Genomic DNA, 21,398 nt, shown 5'->3' with positions numbered 1-21,398 from the left:
AGCTGCGAAAACAGAAAAAACCCATCCGAGAAATTGCTACAATATTACGAGTGGCAAAATCTACAGTTTGGTACATCCTGAGAAAGAAAGCAAGCACTGGTGAACTCAGCAATGCAAAAAGACCTGGACGTCCATGGAAGACAACAGAGGTGATGATCGCAGAATCATTTCCATGGTGAAGAGAAACCCCTTCACAACAGTCAACCAAGTGAACAACACTCTCCAGGGGGTAGGCGTATCGATATCCAAGTCTACCATAAAGAGAAGACTGCATGAAAGTAAATACAGAGGGTGCACTGCAAGGTGCAAGCCACTCATAAGCCTCAAGAATAGAAAGGCTAGATTGGACTTTGCTAAAGAACATCTAAAAAAGCCAGCACAGTTCTGGAAAAACATTCTTTGGACAGATGAAACCAAGATCAACCTCTACCAGAATGATGGCAAGAAAAAAGTATGGAGAAAGCGTGGAACAGCTCATTATCCAAAGCATATCACATCATCTGTAAAACACGGTGGAGGCAGTGTGATGGCTTGGGCGTGCATGGCTGCCAGTGGCACTGGGACACTAGTGTTTATTAATGATGTGATACAGGACAGAAGCAGCCGAATGAATTCTGAGGTGTTCAGAGACATACTGTCTGCTCAAATCCAGCTAAACACAGTCAAATTGATTGGGCGGCGTTTCGTGATACAGATGGACAATAACCCAAAACACGGAGTGGTGGCTCTGAGGCTAAGGAGCTGCGCTGGTATCCCGAAGGTTGCCGGTTCGATTCCCCGTCACTGCCAAAAAAAAAGGCCACTGCTCTGCTGGGCCCTTGAGCAAGGCCCTTAACCTGTAATTGCTCCAGGGGCGCTGTACAATGGCTGACCCTGCGCTCTGACCCCAAGGGGTATGCGAAAACTACCAAATTCCTAATACAAGAAATTGTATAAGGTGAAATAAAGAACAAAAAAAAAAAAAAAACATTCAGCCAAAGCAACCCAGGAGTTTATTAAAGCAAAGAAGTGGAAAATTCTTGAATGGCCAAATCAGTCACCTGATCTTAACCCAATTGAGCATGCATTTCACTTGTTGAAGACTAAACTTCAGACAGAAAGGCCCACAAACAAACAGCAACTGAAAGCTGCTGCAGTAAAGGCCTGGCAGAGCATTAAAAAGGAGAAAACCCATTATCTGGTGATGTCCATGAGTTCAAGACTTCAGGCTGTCATTGCCAGCAAAGGGTTTTCAACCAAGTATTAGAAATGAACATTTTATTTCCAGTTATTTAATTTGTCCAATTACTTTTGAGCCCCTGAAATGAAGGGATTGTGTTTAAAAAAAATGCTTTAGTTGCCTCACATTTTTATGCAATCGTTTTGTTCACCCCACTGAATTAAAGCTGAAAGTCTGCACTTCAACTGCATCTGAGTTGTTTCATTTAAAATTCATTGTGGTCATGTACAGAACCTAAATTAGAAAAAAGTTGTCTCTGTCCAAATATTTATGGACCTAACTGTATATATGATATTTGGGATTATTCATTTTATGACCTGTCTAAGTACATTTTGGAAAACATTGTGGCACTGATGCAACATTATTCATATTATTCATATTCATTCGCATAACACAGCATGTTTTTTTCCCCCGATCTTGCCAGTACCCACATGTTGCTGTTTCTTTTGTACTCCAGGACATGCAGAGGCAACAATAGTATAGAGAGGTCAGTTCAGCATTATATGCAATCATCACATTCAAATGTTAACAGTTGAAACACACGCAAGGACCCATCCTTCCTACATTTACGACGTGTGTACCTGTTGCAATGCACATACTTCTGTCTATACTGTGGTTTCTATTACACACCTGAAAGAGAGACGATATATGTATTTGTAACATTTTGAAGAAGTCATTTTATGACCTGAATAGTACCAACCAGAAAACATCATCGCACTAATGCAATATTATTTGAAAACGAACAGCGTCAGATCGGTTGTGAATTTATGCTGGCGCTGTTACTTAGAGTCAGATCAGGAGGGGCGGGGTTTTGGGGGGAGAGAGTACAGCATGATCGAGATTCAGAGAATAAAACTGAAAAAATCTAACTTTTACAAGTACAATAAATTTATACCCAATGTCCCATATAATGTATTTGTCTTTCTTTTTTTCTCCGTGCTGCATTGACATCATGCACCAGAAGGCGTGAGCTTATTCAGTGCGCGCAGGAACACACAGGTGGCCAGTTGCTTGTGCTATAACAAGCGTGACCTGGCAGCGATCAACGCACATGTACTGTGCAAGGCATGCACGGAGGCCACTGAGAAAAGAAGAGTGTTCATGGTTCACTTTGCAGAGGAATTTCGTCGTTGCATCTTACTAGAAAAGGTGATGGAAAAAGAAAAGGAGGATGCAACATTGACAAGCTTCTGTTCCAAGACAGCTGCTTTCCCCAGGAATGTAAACTGAGTCAGTGTCAGGTGCCCTTTCAATGTAATAGGAACCAAAGCATAGAGAGAAGTGTGCACATTGCAACAGGTATACACGTCGTAAATATAGGAAGGATGGGTCCTTGCGTGTGTTTGAACTGTTAACATTTTAATGTGATGACTGCATATAGCGCTGAACTGACCTCTCTGTACTATTGTTGCCTCTGCATGTCCTGGAGTACAAAAGAAACAGCAACATGTGGGGACTGGCAAGATCGGGAAAAAAAAACATTTGATGTTATGCTAATGAATATGAATAATGTTGCATCCATGCCACAATGTTTTCCGAAATGTACTATACAGGTCATAAAAAGAATAATTCCAAATATCATATATACCTATGTCTCTGGTTTTTGGTTTTTTTTTTTGACATCATTGCCCATAAAGTGCATACTAATTCAGCGTAAGCAGGAACACTCAATAAAACGGAATAAAAAAAAAATGAAGTGATGGTGAGATACGAAGAAGGTAGATTCACCAGCATTTGTGTGTCAGCTTTTATCCCTCCAGGTCAGAGAATGTTCAGTTCCATTGCCTCAAAACACCACTCACATCTACAGTTACTCCCAGTTTCAAATAAAAACGAACAGCGTCAGATCTCTGAGTGGGGGGGCGGTAGTTTGTATTGCGATCGTGACTGAGAGAATAAAAGTGAAAAAAAAAACGGTAACTTTCACAAGTCCTATAAATGTACACCGTCTGTTACAGACGCAAACCAAATGTATGTGTGTACTGTATAATATTAACAATAAGAGCAGTTCACTACTGAAAACAGCAAATACAGGAGGCAGACAGGATCGAACTGGGGACTCTTGATTACAAGTCAGCAAATCTTACCGCTACACCATGGAAGCTGTTGTATCATCCTTGAACCTTTTGTGAAAGTGTTTGATTGATCTTTGGACTTCAGGCTTCACCTATTATATAGTTTATGCCAACATTTTGTCATTTACTACAAAATATGACAAACGTTTCTGTTTTAACAATGTGTTTGCACAGATTATTATAGAAATGTAATACAAATGAAATGCATGTGTTCCAAATAACAATCTATTATTTCCACTCTAAAACTCCAGCACTTCACTCCCAGATAATCAATGAAGGCATGAGCTGGAAGAAGTTTGTGCACAGTCTGCAGCGGTGGGGGATGGAATAGCAGGCTGCTTGCTGCTTGTCTTAATCGGCACATTTACAGGACAAAAGATACTGAGGGAGAGGTGTGAACGGATTTAAGGTTGGGCGGATCTACGAGTTTTTTCGTAGGCTCTGGTAATTCTAACGTTAAAAGGCCTAACTAAAAGTAATGCTTCTTATCTCTGACCACTCTGCCTAATACTCTGATTACTGATAGTTTATTGTGTGGTTGTGTGTTTTTTTTAGCTTTTCTTATGCACATCAAATTCTTTTTTAAGGAATTTTTTTTTAAATTTAGAAGCAGCATGGTTTGACAAGGAGTAAAATTAAGGAAAGAGAAAGAATAGAGAAAAATTACTCCCAACTGTGAAGGCTGAGTGCATTTATGTTTTATAGGGTCATTACTGTCAATGTTGCGTTCCAGTTTTCATAACTTTAAGCACAGTTCTGCTTCTAACTTCAGCCTAGTCCTGTATTTATTTTTAAAGGAAGGATGAAGATTACTAAACTTTGGGCAGCTGTTATTATAGACAGTTAACATTGTTCATTATTATTAATCTAAAATGAAATGATAAATACTTAACAATTATTAGTAATAAAATATAAAATTTGTCTTCATCGTATATTTTATTTTGCCTTAGTCTGTTAATTTCTTAAACTATTCTAATGATCTAAATGATGGTACAAAGAACTAGTTCACCAAAGCTAAAAATCTGGTCATATTGAATGACTAGACCTGAGAGATAGACATGCTGTGTAGTCTGGTCATGCAGCAGGGGCCCCTCAGAAAGACAGCACTCACCTAATGCTTCTTTCACCAAATCGGTAAGTCTTGGTACATGGAGTCAGAAGAGGAGAACGGGGTGGGATAAAGAGGAGTGGAATTTTGCAGGAAGAGTGGTGGAATCAAATCACAACTGAGCATCATGACTTGGGTTCGTCTTCTTCCCTCAATTCTGACCAGGTCTCCCTGTCCCTTTTGCTGAGAAGCATCCCCAAAGCATGATGCTATCACCAACATGCTTCATTGTAGGAATGGTATTAGGCGGGTGATGAGCAGTACCTGGTTATTGCCAGACATAATGCTTGGAATTCTGTCCAAAGAGTTCAATTTCCATCTCATCAGACTAGAAAATCTTTTCACTCATGCTCTCAAAGTCCCTTTAAACTGTCATATCCCTTTTACTCAAGAATGGAATCTGGCTAGTCACTCTTCCATAAACATATGATTGATGCAGTGCTACTGAGATGAGAATCCTTCTGACAGGTTGTCCCATCTCAGTAAAGGACTTCTGAACATCTGTTAAGGTATTCTTTGGGTTCTTGGCCACTAAATCTGACCAAGGCTTTTCTTGACAGGTTACTCAGTTTGACCAGACGGTTAACTCTAATGACAGTCCAGGTAGTTCCACAGTTTTACTGCTATTGAGGCTAGTTTGTTCCTGTGAACACTCAACGTTTTAGAATTGGTTTCATACCCTTGGCCTGTTTTATCCCTTAACACAAATTAATTGCAGAGGTCTTAACAGAAATTGATGGCCACAGCTGTGTCTAAGGCTGGGTTTATACTTCACGCGACGCATGCTGCAGTGGATGCTCCTGCTACTACGCAAGCGTTTTACTGTTTATACTTGCGTGCATATTTTACGTACATCTGGAGGAATCAGGCAGGTGGCAGTGCGAGATATTATCACGGTGAGAACAGGTTTGGCTTCTCTGTGTTGGGAATTGCCTGGAATATCCAAAGAGCGACCCTACAAAGACCTAAGGCAGAAGGTGGCATGGCTCTACCTAAATTTCAGTTTTATTACTGGGCAGCAAACATACAAGCTATAAAAACCTGGACACAAATAGGTGAACATACACAAGCTTGGTCTGCAATAGAAATAAAATCTTGTAATACTTCTTTCTATTCCCTGCTTTGTGCCCCAATAAATGCAAGTTATCGCCAATATACTAACAATCGAATTGTGCTTCTCTCACTCAGAATATGGAACCAATGTAGAAAGTATTTTAAGATGGAGAATCTTTTATCTGTGGCACCTCTGCATGAGAACCACCTTTTTCAACCCTCGCAAACATATGCAGTTTTTAATATCTGGAAAATATTTGGGATGAAATTGCTTAGAAATCTTTATATAGACAACATCTTTGCAGCCTATGAACAATTACATTCCAGATTTAACTTTCCAGCAACACATTTCTTTCACTATCTTCAAATTAGAAACTTTGTTAAACAGAACCTGCCCGATTTTCCTCATCTCACACCCTCCTTTATGCTGAAAAAAACATTGCCTAGTTTCAAGGACTCAGACAGCATTTCTGCAATATATAAAATTATTTTACAGTCGTTCCCTTTCAAAGATCCAAGAGGACAATGGGAAAAAGATCTCTCACTCAATATATCAGAAAAAGAGTGGAAGGTAGCAATGCAGAGAATTCACTCAATTTCCATATGCGCAAAGCATACAATTTATCCATCCATTTTCCAACCCGCTGAATCCGAACACAGGGTCACGGGGGTCTGCTGGAGCCAATCCCAGCCAACACAGGGCACAAGGCAGGAACCAATCCCAGGCAGGGTGCCAACCCACCGCAGACATACAATTTATTCAACTCAAAATTATATATCGAGCATATCTGTCTCGCTTAACACTAGAATTACCAGAGTCTACGAAAAAACTCGTGGATCCGGCCCACCTTAAAACCGTTCTCACCTCTCTTTTGTCTTCTAAATGTGCTGATTAAGACGAGCAGCAAGTAGCCGGCTGTTCCATCCCCCACTGTCGCAGAACGTTCACTAAGTTTTCGCAGCTCATGCCTTGTTTGATTATAATTATCTGGGAGTGAGTAAACTGCTGGAGTTTTAGAATGGAAATAATAGATAGTTATTTGGAATACACGCATTTCATGTGTGTTCCATTTCTACAGTAATCTGTGTAAACACATTGCTAAAACAGAAACATGTTCATATTTTAGTAATAAATGTTACAAAATGTAGGCATAAACTATAGAATATGTGAAGCCTGAAGTCCAAACATCAAATAAACACTTTCACAAAAGGTTCAAGGATGATGCAACAGCTTCCGTGGCTTAACGCTACGGTTTGCTGACTTGGAGCACAGCTGCCCTACCGTGCTACAGAGACGTGAGTTCGATTCCCAGCTTTGAAGAAAGTGGTTTTTTTTTCCTCAAACGGACATTAAATTTATAAATTGGTATGCACTGTAATCGTTAACTTTAAAATGTCAATCGCGGTTATTTCTGTTGATTAATTCATGCTTTTTTACTTAGAGTCAGAGCAGGAGCTTTTTCAGCTTATTCAGCTTCTGATCTGACTCAAACAGCGCCAGTATAACTTCACATCCGATCTGACGCTGTTCGTTTTCAAATAATATTGCATTACTTCGATGATGTTTTCTGATTGGTACTATTCGCGTCATAAAATGATTTCTTCAAAACGTCACATATATTTGTCTCTTTCTTTTTTTTTAAATGTGCGTTGTAGCACTCAGCAACTGGCCACCTGCATGTTCTTGCGCACACTGAATAAGACAGCGCTATATGCAACCATCAGATTCAAATGTTAACAGTTATATAGCACGGAATGGAAATCAGCAGTTCTTAGCATTCCACCACGCAAGCTGTCATATCAACCACCTACTGTAACTTGCTTTCTGTTTTCTTCGGTTATAGTCTTGAATAAATGTGCACTTGTTTTGTTATACTTTTACATCAACATATGTTCCTGTGTTTGAGCTACATGGGCATACTCAAAAAATACACGTGTAATGCCACGAAAAGTGCATGCAGACACTTCAGTTCGCAAGCATTGGTACGACAATGCAGCCACAAGTACACTGCAGAGCTTTAGCGCGTCTTTATGTGAAAACAGCAGTATCAGATGGGGAGTGTCTGATGATTGCATATAGCGCTGAAGTTACTGCTCTTTACTATGCTTTCCTCTGCATGTCCTGGAGTACAAAAGAAACAGCATACAGCAACACGTGGGGACTGGCAATATTGGGGGAAAAAAATAAGCGGTCGTAGGTATCGTGATACACTGCACAACTATAGCGCGTCTTTATGTGAAAACAGCAGTGTCAGATGGGGTAGGAAAGGATCCTGAACACGACTGAGACAATGAAAAGTGAATTTTAAAAAAAAATAAAGCTAACCTTTACAAATATCATAAATTACACTGGCTGTTACAGACTGAAATCAAATGTATCTTTTTATTGTAAAATTGAGAAGTGTTCTTATTTTCACTAAAGGGAGTTGTGCAGGATCGAACTCATGACCTTCTGATTCCCAGTCAGCGACTGATACTGTTGCACCACAGAAGCAGTGATAGTTAATGCGTGTCAATGTCACACACTAAGGCGGCTTTTTTTGGCTGTGGCTTTTTTTTTTGTACCTTTTGTGAAAGTGTTTCTTTGATATTTGGACTTCAGGCTTCATACATTATATAGTTTATGCCTACATTTTGTCATTTGCTACTAGAATATATAAAACGTTTCTGTTTTAACAATGCGTTTACACAGATTGCTGTAGCAATGCAACACATATGAAATGCGTGTGTTCCAAATAACAATCTATTATTTCTACTCTAAAACTCCACTTCACTCCCAGATAATCAATCAAGGCATGAGCTGGGAAAAGCTCGTTTACGTTCTAAGTCGCTGGGGGGATGGAATAGCCGGCTGCTGGCAGCATGTCTTTAACAGTACATTTAGATGACAAAAGACGCTGGCGGAGTGGTGAGAACGATTTTAAGAAGCGATTTAAGGTGGGCCGGATCTACGAGTTTTTTTGTAGGCTCTGGTAATTCTAGTGTTAAAACTGTCCAAAATGTTTCCAGGGCAAGATCCAACCTGCAAACACTGCAGTCAAGTCCCAGCCTCACTGGGTCACATGTTTTGGGCCTGCACCAAATTAACATCATTCTGGACAAAAATATTTAAGTGCCTTTCAAACAGCATTGGTGTCACAATCCCTCCTAATCCATTAACAGCTGTGTTTGGTGTTCTTCCAGATGGGCTTAAAGTGGAGAAGGACAAACAAATTGTGATTGCCTTCACTACACTATGGGCACGCAGACTTATTTTGCTAAACTGGAAGAATCCTAACTCTCCTCTTTTAAGTCAGTGGGTAAATGATGTTTTATACTATTTGAAATTGGAAAAAATCAAATTCTCAGTCAGAGGATCTGTGCAGAACTTTTTCAAAACCTGGCAGGATCTAATCAGTAATATTTTAGAATAAGCTCTTAAAGCACTGAGGAAGTAATTCTCTTCCCATTCCTTTTTCTTCTCCATTTATCTTTATCCGCCTATTTAAACTCATCAATCTGTGTATTTTTACAAGCTTTAAGTTTTACTCTATTGGCCATACTCTCTTTCTCAGGGGTGGGGGTTAATTTGTTTTCTATCCTATTTTTTTGTAAAAATTGATCTATTTGTATGGAATGATTACAATAAAATAAAAAAAATAAAAAAAGATCTGCAAAGCAGCTTTCTGTCACATGTAAATAGTAAACAGAGACTCTGACGTCACATTCCGACTTTTATCACACTGCGCCCCCCCCCCCACTTTTTGCTGGTACTGCAACTCATGTACTCATCGCGTTAATTCCTGAGGACTTGCTCAGAAGACGCATCAAACGCTGGGAACGCGTAGCAGCCATGATGCGTACACGTTCTCAGCTTGAAGTATAAACGAGCCCTAAGACTTGATTAGAGTCAATCTTGTGGATACTTAAAGCAAGCAGGATGCACCTGACCACAATTTGGAGTGCCACAGCAAAGGGTCCAAGCACTTACAGTATATAAATGACAGATTTCCTTTTAATAGGTTTTCAAATATTTGTGAAAGCATGTGAATGTTTGTCATTATGGGTTATTGAGTATAGATTGACAAGTAAAAATAACATATTTAGCTATTTAAAAAATAAATTTACAACTGTACAATAAAGTGCAGAAAATGAAGTGGTCTGAATTACTTTCCACACATTCATTTTCAGGTAGAGGGTACTAGTTTATTCTTAATGAACAATATTATGTCAGGCTATCAAAATAAAGGAAATTACATTAAACCAATCATTGTTTCTATATAAGGTAACTCCAAAGAGAATGATAAAGAAATAAAGATCTACTAATACTCCAAGTACTTCTGGTAGAAAAGTAACAGTAATTTCCAATGGAACCAGAATCAAGGGCAGAATCAGAAGATGCTCATTATTGGTTATACAGTGCCCTCAGTAATGTTTGGAACAAAGACATATTTTTTCCTTGATTTACTCCTCTGCTCCACAATTTAAAACTGCACCATGCACATTGCAGACTTTAAGGGTATTTGCATACATTTTGGTCACACCTTGTATAAATTACACTTTTTATACATGGTCTACCCATTTCAGGGCAATCAAGGAAAAATATGTCTTTGTCCCAAACATTATGGAGGGCACTATGCATCTCACATTCTGAGTCTAATTCTGTGTAGGTTTTACTCTCTTACTGGTGCAATTACATGCAATGTCAATTACATTGTCCTTGAATCTAAGTTCTTTTATGTTCTTGTTGAGTCTTTTTTTCCTTCTGTACCTTTTTGCATTTTGTGGGTATTGTGGGTATTTTGCTTGTTTGACCCAAATTCTGTTGTAGCTCTTTCATTCCTGCATTCATACTAAAGGCACACAGATTTAATATTAAACAAATGGGCATCTACTCCGTATGACTACAGCTGAAAATTAATTCTATTTATTTATTTTATTGTTTAACTGGTGATTTTAAATCCTGAACAACAGACCCCTTCCACCACATTACATGGTTCCATTAAACACACGTGCAGTAAATAATAACATTTATCAGATCAGATGGGTTAAAATTAAAGTCTCCCTGTTTCTTCCAAACAAGAATTGTTTCCGGGGATATGGTTTTAGTTATACAAGGGGATTTAAAAAGAGTCCAACACTTTCAAAATAGTATTAATCAGTTACTAAGTATCATATGAACATGTAGTCTACACCAATTTGTAAAGGTTCTTTCACAGTTTTTTCTTAATCTTACAAATACTTCTTATGAGCCTTTCTTGTAACATGGCACACATCAATCTTGTTTAAATCACCTTTAGATTAGTTAAGTTTTATTAATCCCATGGGGAAATTCAGATGCATGCAGCGGCAGAGATATAAACACAAGGATCCTGAATTATAAGACAAATAATATAGCCAATCAACTGATAAATGAATAAATGAAAAAATATATGTTGTGCAGATATTTCAAAAATGAACTTAATGATTACATCAGGAGGAAGCAATTGCCTAATAGCAGTGGGCAGAAAAGACCCCCCAGAGGCACTTCTTAGCACACTGTGATGGGAAAAGCCTGTGGCTAAAACTGCTCCAAGAAGGTGCCTGCTGGAGGATGCCATTTGAAGCAAATCACTGTTGATTATTGACATAGCAGCGATGGTGCACTCCTTCTTTTCATAAAGCAGTACAACCAGAAAAAAAAAATGAATGGTAGCTTTAGAACTTGGTGTATACAATGCGTTCTTATGCTTTACTTATCTCAAGTGGATTATTATGGATTACATAAAATCATGTATGGTTTTAATCAAAAGTCCAAAATACTAAGTTCTGATTTATCTGTATTAAAGACAGCTTTTTGCCAACAACTTTGCTTAGTATTTAAGAATCTATACTGAATGCTCATTTTTCCATTTCTGGATTTCTGATTGATTATAACAGTATTTTTGCAATGGTGTTTATGATGATTATTGTATGGTTTATGTATTCTCAATGTTTATTTTCTTACAGGGAAGCAGAAGCAGCAGTCGGTCTTCAAGTCCAAGTGTAAGGATGATTACCTCCGAAAAAACTGTGAGGAACATTGGTTTTCCTGATGAGTCATCAGGTACATAAAGTTATGGAACATGATGGTTTAGTCCAGTGTGTTTATTTGCTAGTACTTATTCCTTTATCTAAATGCAAACCTTTACTCTGTTGGTTTTAGTCAATGAAGGGGGCAGTAATTGATAGCTTTGTGTTTTTTAATAACATATTGGCAAGTGGTTAATATTTTTCTCTGCTTTCATTTTTTTTTAAAGTTTAGTTATTGATGCAAAATTCTTCAGTAGGGTTCCTCAGTAAAGTATCTTGTATGTGAGACTCTAGTTTCCATTTCTTTTGCTTGTACTACAAGTTTAAATGGCATGCCTCTTACTCTGTGCCTAATAACTTTTACTGAAGGAAAGTGTTACCAGATTGTTGCAATGTGGGTTTCCTTTCAAGACTCTGAGGCAATGATGTTTGCAGGTTTTTTATGCACTGTAGTGAATGTGTTTTATTTTCTTCTTTAAACTGAGATGAATTGAATTGAGAGCACTTTTTTTAAGATTGTGAGGGTGATATGTGATAATCTTTACTTCTCTGTAGTTGTACCCCTAAATATCTAACTATTTAATGTCAATAATGCAATATGTTTTACTATGCCAGCAGCCAAAAACTCCCTCTCCAATTGCACTGAAGTGGTTGGTAGGCAAGGGTGCAAAAAACAAAAGAATGAAGAATTTGTTACACTACCTTCATTTCACAATTCAGTTTGCACCTCAGTTATCTTGGCTGCATTTTGCTTTCTGAAATTGTCAGAATTTGTACCGTTCATGATATGCTCTAATATGCATGAAAGATCGTCTCTTTCAATTCCTAAAGTGTTAGTAGGTTGAATGTAGTCTCCTTAATTGATTATCCACAAACGATTATTATTTCCTGTAACACATTTTCTGCAACTGTTGCATTGCACCTAGACTTTATGTCAGTGGTTCATCATTTCTTAATTAGATTTCTGTTTATTTTTTCCGGAGCACACTAAAGTTTAAGGTATACCTTTATTAGCAGCTGATAAGGTGATTGTTGCAGTTTTATTTAAGAAAAATAATAGACAATTTTGTTGTAATATGTAGGCTTTTACTGTAATACAGTAAGTTTATCTTATGCTAGTGCTGACAATGCATTACTTCCATTAGCAGGCTGATGCCTTTTTGAGGCCCTATAATTAATGAACATTCATCTAAAATAGTCTAGAAAGATTTGTGTGATATCATTTTGAATTAACCATGCAACAGATGAAGTGATTTGAAATGCCCTTGAATAAAGCATCACAGTAATTGGTTCTTCTTGAAATTTCATTGCATTATCTAACTTTTCTATATTTTGAGAGAAAGGTTTCACTTATCTTGTATTTATTAGTTGGAGAAAACAGGTCTTAGATTGTGCTGTAATAATTCAATGATACATCAGGATCAAAGATAATTTTCAAATTGCATGTATATTCAGCATAAATAATGTTTAACATGTTTAAGTTAAACTATGACAGTGTCTTACTACTGCCCGTAGTTTTTCCATTTATCAATAGAATATATGTCTTTGCATTTTTGAAGTACAAATAGTTAAACTTCACCTAATGGTTTAACTCACTGAGGCAATAAATTAAATAACTGGCAAACTTTTCATTGATAAATACAGCTGCATGTCATATGCACTGAAGTAAAAGTGAATATATTTTTTCAAATATGTATTCAGCCATAACTGTGCTGCTAGTATGCCCTGTAGAACAGTGTATAGTGTAAGAGCCAATCTTAGAAAGTTGATGCTTTAAGTTAAATTCATATTAGTCATAGACAATGGTGTAGCCTTTTACCCACTGTAAGTTAATAAGAGAACTTTCTTGCTATAACTAAGGTACAGTGTGTTAATTGAGTCAGTTGTTGTTTAGAATAGGTCCCGGCACTTGCAGGAACTGAAAGACCCATTTACAGCACGAAAATGGAAGAGGCATACAGTTTTCTGACCATTTAGAAATGGTTCAGCTGTATGTGAGAACTTAAAGAAACAAACAAGATACAAGTCTTAAATAGAACTTTTCTTTTCTTGCAATACCAATCTTTTCGCTATTTTGTGTGAACGCTTTTACTTTGAATATTTGCTAAAGTTTTTAAACAAAGATATTTTATCTGTGGATTCATTTCAATGCGCCAAACTATTGCTGAATCCCATTTTCAAACCAGAGCTGCTGATCTTTGGTCATTTTTGATAAACGTGGCTACTGTACATATAGTGTTTAACTTTAGAATGCAAAGATGGAGTGCTTTGACCATGTTTTTGTATAGAACATGGTGTAGTAAAAACACTATAATAAGTAAGGCAACCAGATTCTCCATGAAACCATATACAGAAGGGATATGGTGCTCAATTGCAAGGTTTATAATAGTTTATTCATGTAATGGTCTTTTTCATGTATAGAATTCACTGCCATATCTTTCATTTGTGTGGATTACACATACAAAAACTGCAGAAAAATTGAAAAAGGTTCTAAATAGCCACGTAAATGATGTAGGTTTGTGTATTGTACTGAAGAATGTCATATAGTGTCAGGTTTGTTGTATCTGTTTGCTTGATAACAGACCTGTTTATGCCTCCATAATAAAAAATTTGATCACAAAAACAAAAAATAGGCAATTTTATTAGTTCATGGTAGGCAACTTGGTATGTACGTCAAACCAACAATGACAGCAAAAATATAAGCAGACTGGATGCAAACCACAAACTGTAAAATTTTATATCCAGACCAGTCAACAGTAGTATTTATTACTGGCAGGTTCAATGAAAGCAGTGCTATAATTTACAACTGTAGAATTTAAACATGTTCTTTGATTACTGGATTTGGTTGTTCTCTGTATTTTTCACTTGAAATGAACTTTTACAGTGTGCATATGGGGCTAAGAAGGCTATCCATGACTGGTCAGATCTTAGAATTTTTAAGTATATCCAATGTGCATCAATGTACACATAAAAATACCATGTGCACGAGATGCTTAGAGCAGTGCCTACATGAAATAGTGCATTTTCAAATTAGTCATATGAGGAAAATATTTTTAAAATATGTGTTGTATCATAAATAGTGTCGGTCAGTGAAATTTGCAAAAGCTCTTTTCAAAGCGAATGTGCTGTGTTTGCTAATGTGCTTGTTTATCAAATATTTTCCTGGAAATTCACTATGCTGTGGGCTTAGACAAGCGTTGTTTTTCCTAGCACCTCATGAGGCCAAAGAGACATCGCAGCACTATAGCAGCCATGCACAGAACATTTACGCATGCACCCTGTAAGCATACTCCATGTGTGATGTCACTACTCCAGTCCGATTTCCACCCTTGCATGGGTTTAAAAAAAAAACAAAACAAAAAACTAGCAGTATTTTTATTTCACTGGTACATCAGCTGATCTTAATGAGACTATTATGAATATGCTTTCTTGCTCTGTATAGATTCATTGTGTATTGTATTTTCACTACTGGATTAAGCATGTTATGCTCCTTGCTATAAAGCAGGTCAAGTACTGATAGCTACAGCTCCCCTGAGTGTATAAATCTTATCCCTTGCATTATAGGCTATCTTTCTAATGGAATTAAACATTACAGAGGGTCTGCACAGTGCAGGGACACTTAAAAGACTATTGCACCATTATGATATGCTCAGAATTAGTTTAGTTCTTCCTTCCCCATTTACTTCAGTGCATTCTGCTGGGTTTATTCAAAGTTCCTGAACATTTCCACTATTTTGCTGAACTCACAGCAAAACAAACTCCATGTGGTTCTCTAATTACAAGTCGTGTATGTTGATGCAGATAAAGTGAACTCTTCTAAGAAAAGTTGTTCATCATGCAAGCCTAATACAAAAAATATGTAGTAATAAAACACAATACATCTTGCCATATGTACATGGATAAGAAAATAAATGCAATATATATGTAAATTTACTCAGATTTACTGTACAAATCTTCAAATACATAGTTTCAGATTTGGGTTTTTTGAACTTTTTATTCTGTCACAGGCTATGACAGGAGTATGGAAAGTTTTTGTTTACCTGCTCCCTATTATGTTCGATAGCAGGGTTATGCTACACATTATTTTTATCATATCCACATTTGATTATACCTGGAACTTGCAATTGCTGAGTTTAATTTCTGACATTTCTTCAAAATATATTTATGTATTAAAAAATAAGTTATATTTTAGGATTTAAATTACATTAAAATAAGCCTGAATAATAAGAGTGCTGTTTTAACAATGAGTTTTTAACAGTAAAAAGTATGTGTGTTGAAGCTATCAAAGTAAATTCTGTTGATAAAATCAGAAGTATAAAAACAATGATACTTTTATAAACGTTAATTAAACAAGGTTAATACACGTGTTGGAAGGCAAGGTTTGCCAAGGCTGAGATTCATCCTGGTAATGAGTATTCTAATGTACAAGCAGAAAGATCACCACATTAAATGACTCTTATATTGAATGTTTAATATAAATAAGAAAACATCAGTATCTGGCTTTAAATCATGTAACTTTGACACCTGTTTTAGACTCTACACACAAAATAACACACTCAGGCACAGCTCTTGTACCTGTTGCAAGATTTATTAAATGAACAAAACACTGAAACATATAGATTTACAAACAATTGGCATACAAATAACACAAGACAGTGTCCCGGTTTTAAAGAGTTACTTTCCCAAATACAGCACAATCTTCTTAATCCAGCTTTTTCTCTTTTTCTATGGTTTAGGTTCTCATTAATGTTTATCTCTAAACAAATAAACATAGATTTCCACTCTACCCAGTATCCCTTAATTCAACATACTTTGGCACCTGTACTTTAAATATTGCCACCTGTATTGCCTTTCCATGGTGGCATCAAAAGTCCAAGTTCATTGTTCTGCTGTCGCATTTATTCTTCATTTATATTAAAAAAGAAAAATGAAATGCAAATGCACAGACGCAAATAAGCATACACTAAAACATACACATACAAAACACCGTATTTTGTATGTATATATTTTAACTCTCTAAGTAGTTTTTGTTGCACTGCACTCTAGAATAACAAGCTGAATTAACCCAAAAGAAATGCATTCAAATGCATTGCAGTTAGCTCCAACTCATTTTGGCGCAATTCAAATAAATTGTCAAACTAGCAATGGGTTCTATCAGAGCAAGTGCAAAGCGTGATTATTATATTATTCGTTGTGCAGTTGCACAGATTTAAACATTATTTTAATTAGATATTTAGAGTTGAAAAACTGACTTTGATTTCTAATGTTTTTCACTGAGATCTGAACATGACATATAGATCTTTAAGCTAAGTTAATAGATCAGAATTTTGATAACAAGTATGTGTGTGTTTGGGATGGTTCATTTCCAAAATTTTAATCCAGCACCATTCAGTACAGGACCACAAATTACTTCAAAGGTTGATAATATTTGCATGGAGTAAAACACACATCCACCGTCTGTTCAGTACATACATGACATTCCTTGCCTATAGAAAGGCAAATAATAATAGTAAAGACCTCAGCGATCCTGCACAGTTACAGGTTAGAACACTGCTATATTGCCACTTATACAGACAAATTCATGGGTGAGTGTTTTGCATTTGTCCTCTAGTGCAGTATTTAGTGTATGGTGCTGAATTAATTATCTATTGCTGGTATTGTACTGTTGATACTAGTCTGGAGAAACAAAGTAATTACATTGTATTTTGCACACATTACAATAAAGTTTAACTTGAACTTGAGATGGCTCTGGAATCTTTTTCCTTTCTCTGTCTGCTTCCCATAATGGTTCTTTATAAATTACTAGCTCTCATTGCTCCATCTCATAATCATGCAAGAAACCTGTAAATATGTACATCAATTAAAAAAAAAGAAGACAAAATAGTAATTATTGTGATTATACAAGTATGGCTTAAGTATGTTCTATAAACAACAAGTGATGCTTTTACAATGATTGTAAATTTTCTTAATCTGAAGGAAATTTAGGTGCATTTCATAATTATCTACGAGCTTGTAGCATTGTGCCTTAAAAATAATTTGATTAGAAGTTATTGCTCTTTAAGAACAAATGAATTGTGCAGGATTTTAGTTTTTTCTTTATTGATTTTTTAAAATTATTTTTAAAAGTAATAATAGTTTGTACACAACCAATTCTTCACAGTGCCAATATTGGTGTAAACACAAATCCTAGACTTTAACCATGTTGCCCTAAACTTAATCTGAACTGTTGCTGTTTCACAGAGTAGAAATATTTCCTTTACTGACCTGATCGGTAAAGTATTTGAATGGACAGAAAGAGTAGGGAAACTTGCGTACATCAGTGATGTAGCATGTGAATAATATCTTCAGATAAAGAATACTTTATGACATAAATATTACAGTTTATAAAGCTATCAAAAAGTAATCTTTTTTCCTTTTCAGATTTAGTATAATTGTACTTTTTTCATGCCAAATTTTTCAATGATTACTTGTTTACCTTTATATGAATAGTGTCTATGTTATGTATTTTTAATGAATATTGAAGGTCTAAATGTTTTTTGTGGGCCTAATAAAAGTCAGTGTGGTGTTTTAATTTTATGTTGTAATTATTAACTTGTGTTAAAAAAAATGTTACCTTGCACGTTTAATTATGAAATGATATTAGTCTTGCATGTTATTTTTGAAATCTAAAGTGAATTTTCATCATTTGTATCTTTTTCCCCTCAGATACTAATGGTTCGGATAATTCTATTCCTATGGCATATCTCACACTGGATCACCAATTACAGGTACTTTGTGTGTTTTAATTTTTAAGAAGAGTGTGCTTTTTGCCTTAATTCTACACATTAAGTAATTTGTACTGATTGAGTTCTAACCTTTTTATTTTAGATAAGTACATAAGATATACTTCTACACCTTTATGCTTGTAGCAGCAAAATATTTTACACTGCACATATTAATCTTGAAAAATTCAACTTGGTGTTGAAAGTACTTTAATAAGTATTAAGTATACCATTTCAGAATTCTGCCACACAATCCATTAGATCATCAGAACAATGATGATGAAAATAGGCCAGTCACCTCTACCTAGTCTTTCAATCTTAATTCAGAAAACATTTGCAAAATAATATCAAGTTGAATCCTTGAAGTACCACTCTCTAGCACAATACTTATTCCAGGTAGCTGCTATTCTGTGGTTTTAACATTTGTGAAAAGTTTACTCTTAACCTGTTTCCATCTATATAACTGTTTTCTTGTTCAGTAACTAATTTTAAAGTAACAACTATGATCCATGTTTCTAATTTCTTTCATAAGTTAGAACACTTCAATCACATCATCTCTTAATCTCCATTTTTGCTTATGATTATTGTGCTGGATAGAACATTGCCATTACATGTAGTTTATTATCATCTGCAGACTTTACCAGCTTTTTATTATCTTCAGAAATGTTTTCTCAAACTACAGTCAGATTTTCTGTTTACTTATTCAAATTAACCCCCTGTACACAGTATACTGCCTACATAAAATAATATACCACACAGGGAAGATATTCTAGAGTTATACTTGCAGACATTCACTGTATTGTTGGTACAATACTAAGAAGCTGATATCTGTAGCACATTTTAGATCAGAGACGGAAAAAACTTTATTAAATTCCATAGAACACATATAAGTTTGAGCTGTGTTTCTGATATACTGTAAGTGAATTAGGATAATATGCTATTATTATGCCATTGTAAGGCATGTTTAGTGAAGGTACTGATTAAGTATCCCAAGAAATGAACTTGTATTAGGTCAGGTTCAAATGTAACTTTTGTTGTTGTGTTTATTTGTATACTACAGTTTGGTAAATCACAAATTTTGTGTCAGAATAACAATGAAATTCATTTTTTGCATGTTAAAAATTTTAAATGATGGGGTCAATACTATCTTTAAATTTTTGCATGTTAAAAATTTTAAATGATGGGGTTAATACTATCTTTAAATACTATATAAATTCAATCTTGTAAATTTGTGTGGAAAATAAGTATTATATAAGGTTCTGTTCATGTTCCATTACTGTATAATTTTTAGGTTGGTCATATTCTGGTCTATCCGGTAGTTAATGTAAATTAGTATGAGTGATTGACCACCTGATATTAAACAAATTAGAAATTATAACTATTTCCCTTGATATGACAAATCCAGCAATATGAGTACCAGCTCTTTTTGGAACTGTTTGTCTCCATATTTAAGTTTATTTTAAAATTCTCCGTCAGAGGACTGTTGCAAATTACATTACACAAAAATATTTTTCAAGGGCATTGAAATTTGAGGATATTAATTTAATTAAGTTCAGATTATTGTAAATTGAGAAATGATGCTATATAAAATTCAATATGTAAATATATCTCTTCTTTGGCAAAGCTGCTGACACATTTTGACACTTGAATGTTATTTTTAAAAGGTTGCTTGCTGATATAAATATATGTTCATGATAGAACAGAAGACTCTAGTCTGCAGTATTAATTAATGAAAACATGTGGGTTTATTTTCAGCCACTTGCTCCTTGTCCAAACTCCAAAGAATCTATGGCAGTGTTTGAACAACACTGTAAAATGGCTCAAGAATACCTGAAAGTACAGACTGAAATTGCATTACTGCTTCAGAGAAAGTATGTATGATCATATGTGTATTATTATGAATATTTTATCTAAAATTTGTTTCATGTTAATTAAATGTTTGTGTTTGGGGACCATACAATATGCCATTCTTTAATTCGGAGTGCTTCTAAAATTTGAAGAAATCGAATAAATGGAAAAATGCATGTAAAAATATATTTTTTCTGTCATGTTTGAAAAAGTGAATATAGTCACCCATAGCAGGATAGTCAAACTCAACTTCATTGAGGGGCAAAAAAATAGCACTTTATATACTCCATACAATCAACTTCAGTTTTTTTAATTGAATTTCTAACCTAACAAAGCAAGCTATTTTTTGGTTAATGTGGAAATTATTAAACTGTTTGATTTTAGTTTTTTTTAATAGAATGCACCAAACATTCATGTATGTTTCATAAGTGCCATTTAGTATTCTTTTTTTAACTTGGTTTTTACAGTTTTCATTCTCATTAAGGTATTTTTTTATTTATAGGTACAATCAATTAAAGGTTGCAGATTGTTTAGTGTTAGAGTATTTTAATTTTGGGATATGAAGTTAAAAATAACAAAAAAAAAAACAAATGAGGTTGATCAGAAATGTATAATAATAAATGGATTCTAAAATTTTTGTTTTATGTTATTTTTACAGACATTCTGTATTTTCAGTCCGCATCATTGTGAGTCAATGGAAATATCACAGTTATCCATAAAATATTCTTTTACATTGATACAATTAATTGAGACTGGCAATACCAGCATTTATTTGTTTTAAATATATTTTAATTGTACAACAGGTTTTTTTATTGCACACAAAAATGATCAAAACTGTATAAATCCTTTTTATTTCTTTATCACGAAACTGTCGCCTATAAAAACGTATATTTTGCAGTGCAGAGCTTTCAGTTTCTAGAATTACTGAACTTGTTAAATGTTGGTGAGTTTTAGTTGAATTCAGTGGTAATTTTTAATTCTTTTATTATAAGTGCACTGCACAACATTTTGTCAGATGAATTTGATAATGGCAGTAGTGCATGGCAAAGCTAACTGAACAACACCATTGTATTCCTGAATCACTACAGGCTGACCAGGATTTTACAGTTAGAAATAACTTTAGTATTGTGAATACATTTGACATCAGCAACAAGTTTGTAAGCCTGATATGCTGAAATCTATTTTTAGCATTACAGATAGAGCAGACCTGTCAGCATTGTGAAAGGGTGGGCAGCCCTGATGCCTGTGTAGCTTTAAAAAGTGAGCAGAGTGGCATCTATCTATCTGTCTGTCTTATCTATCTG

General features: G+C 35.3%; 1 protein-coding gene across 5 annotated transcripts in view; it reads left to right on the top strand.

Annotated features, from left to right (window-relative positions):
* map3k7 (mitogen-activated protein kinase kinase kinase 7) overlaps window positions 1-21,398 on the top strand; it is a 147,882-nt gene that overhangs the window by 121,435 nt on the left and 5,049 nt on the right. For all 5 annotated transcript variants that reach the window (XM_051925451.1, XM_051925450.1, XM_051925452.1 and 2 more), the window contains 3 exons: window positions 11,423-11,519; window positions 18,191-18,252; window positions 20,002-20,117. In XM_051925451.1, coding sequence (XP_051781411.1) covers window positions 11,423-11,519; window positions 18,191-18,252; window positions 20,002-20,117 — 275 coding nt within the window. The remainder of the gene's footprint in view (window positions 1-11,422; window positions 11,520-18,190; window positions 18,253-20,001; window positions 20,118-21,398) is intronic.

This window comes from Erpetoichthys calabaricus, chromosome 3, assembly GCF_900747795.2.
Source record: "Erpetoichthys calabaricus chromosome 3, fErpCal1.3, whole genome shotgun sequence".
Lineage (NCBI taxonomy): Eukaryota > Metazoa > Chordata > Cladistia > Polypteriformes > Polypteridae > Erpetoichthys > Erpetoichthys calabaricus.
Note: the sequence above shows the minus strand (reverse complement) of the source record. Positions and strands in the feature narration are given on the sequence as shown.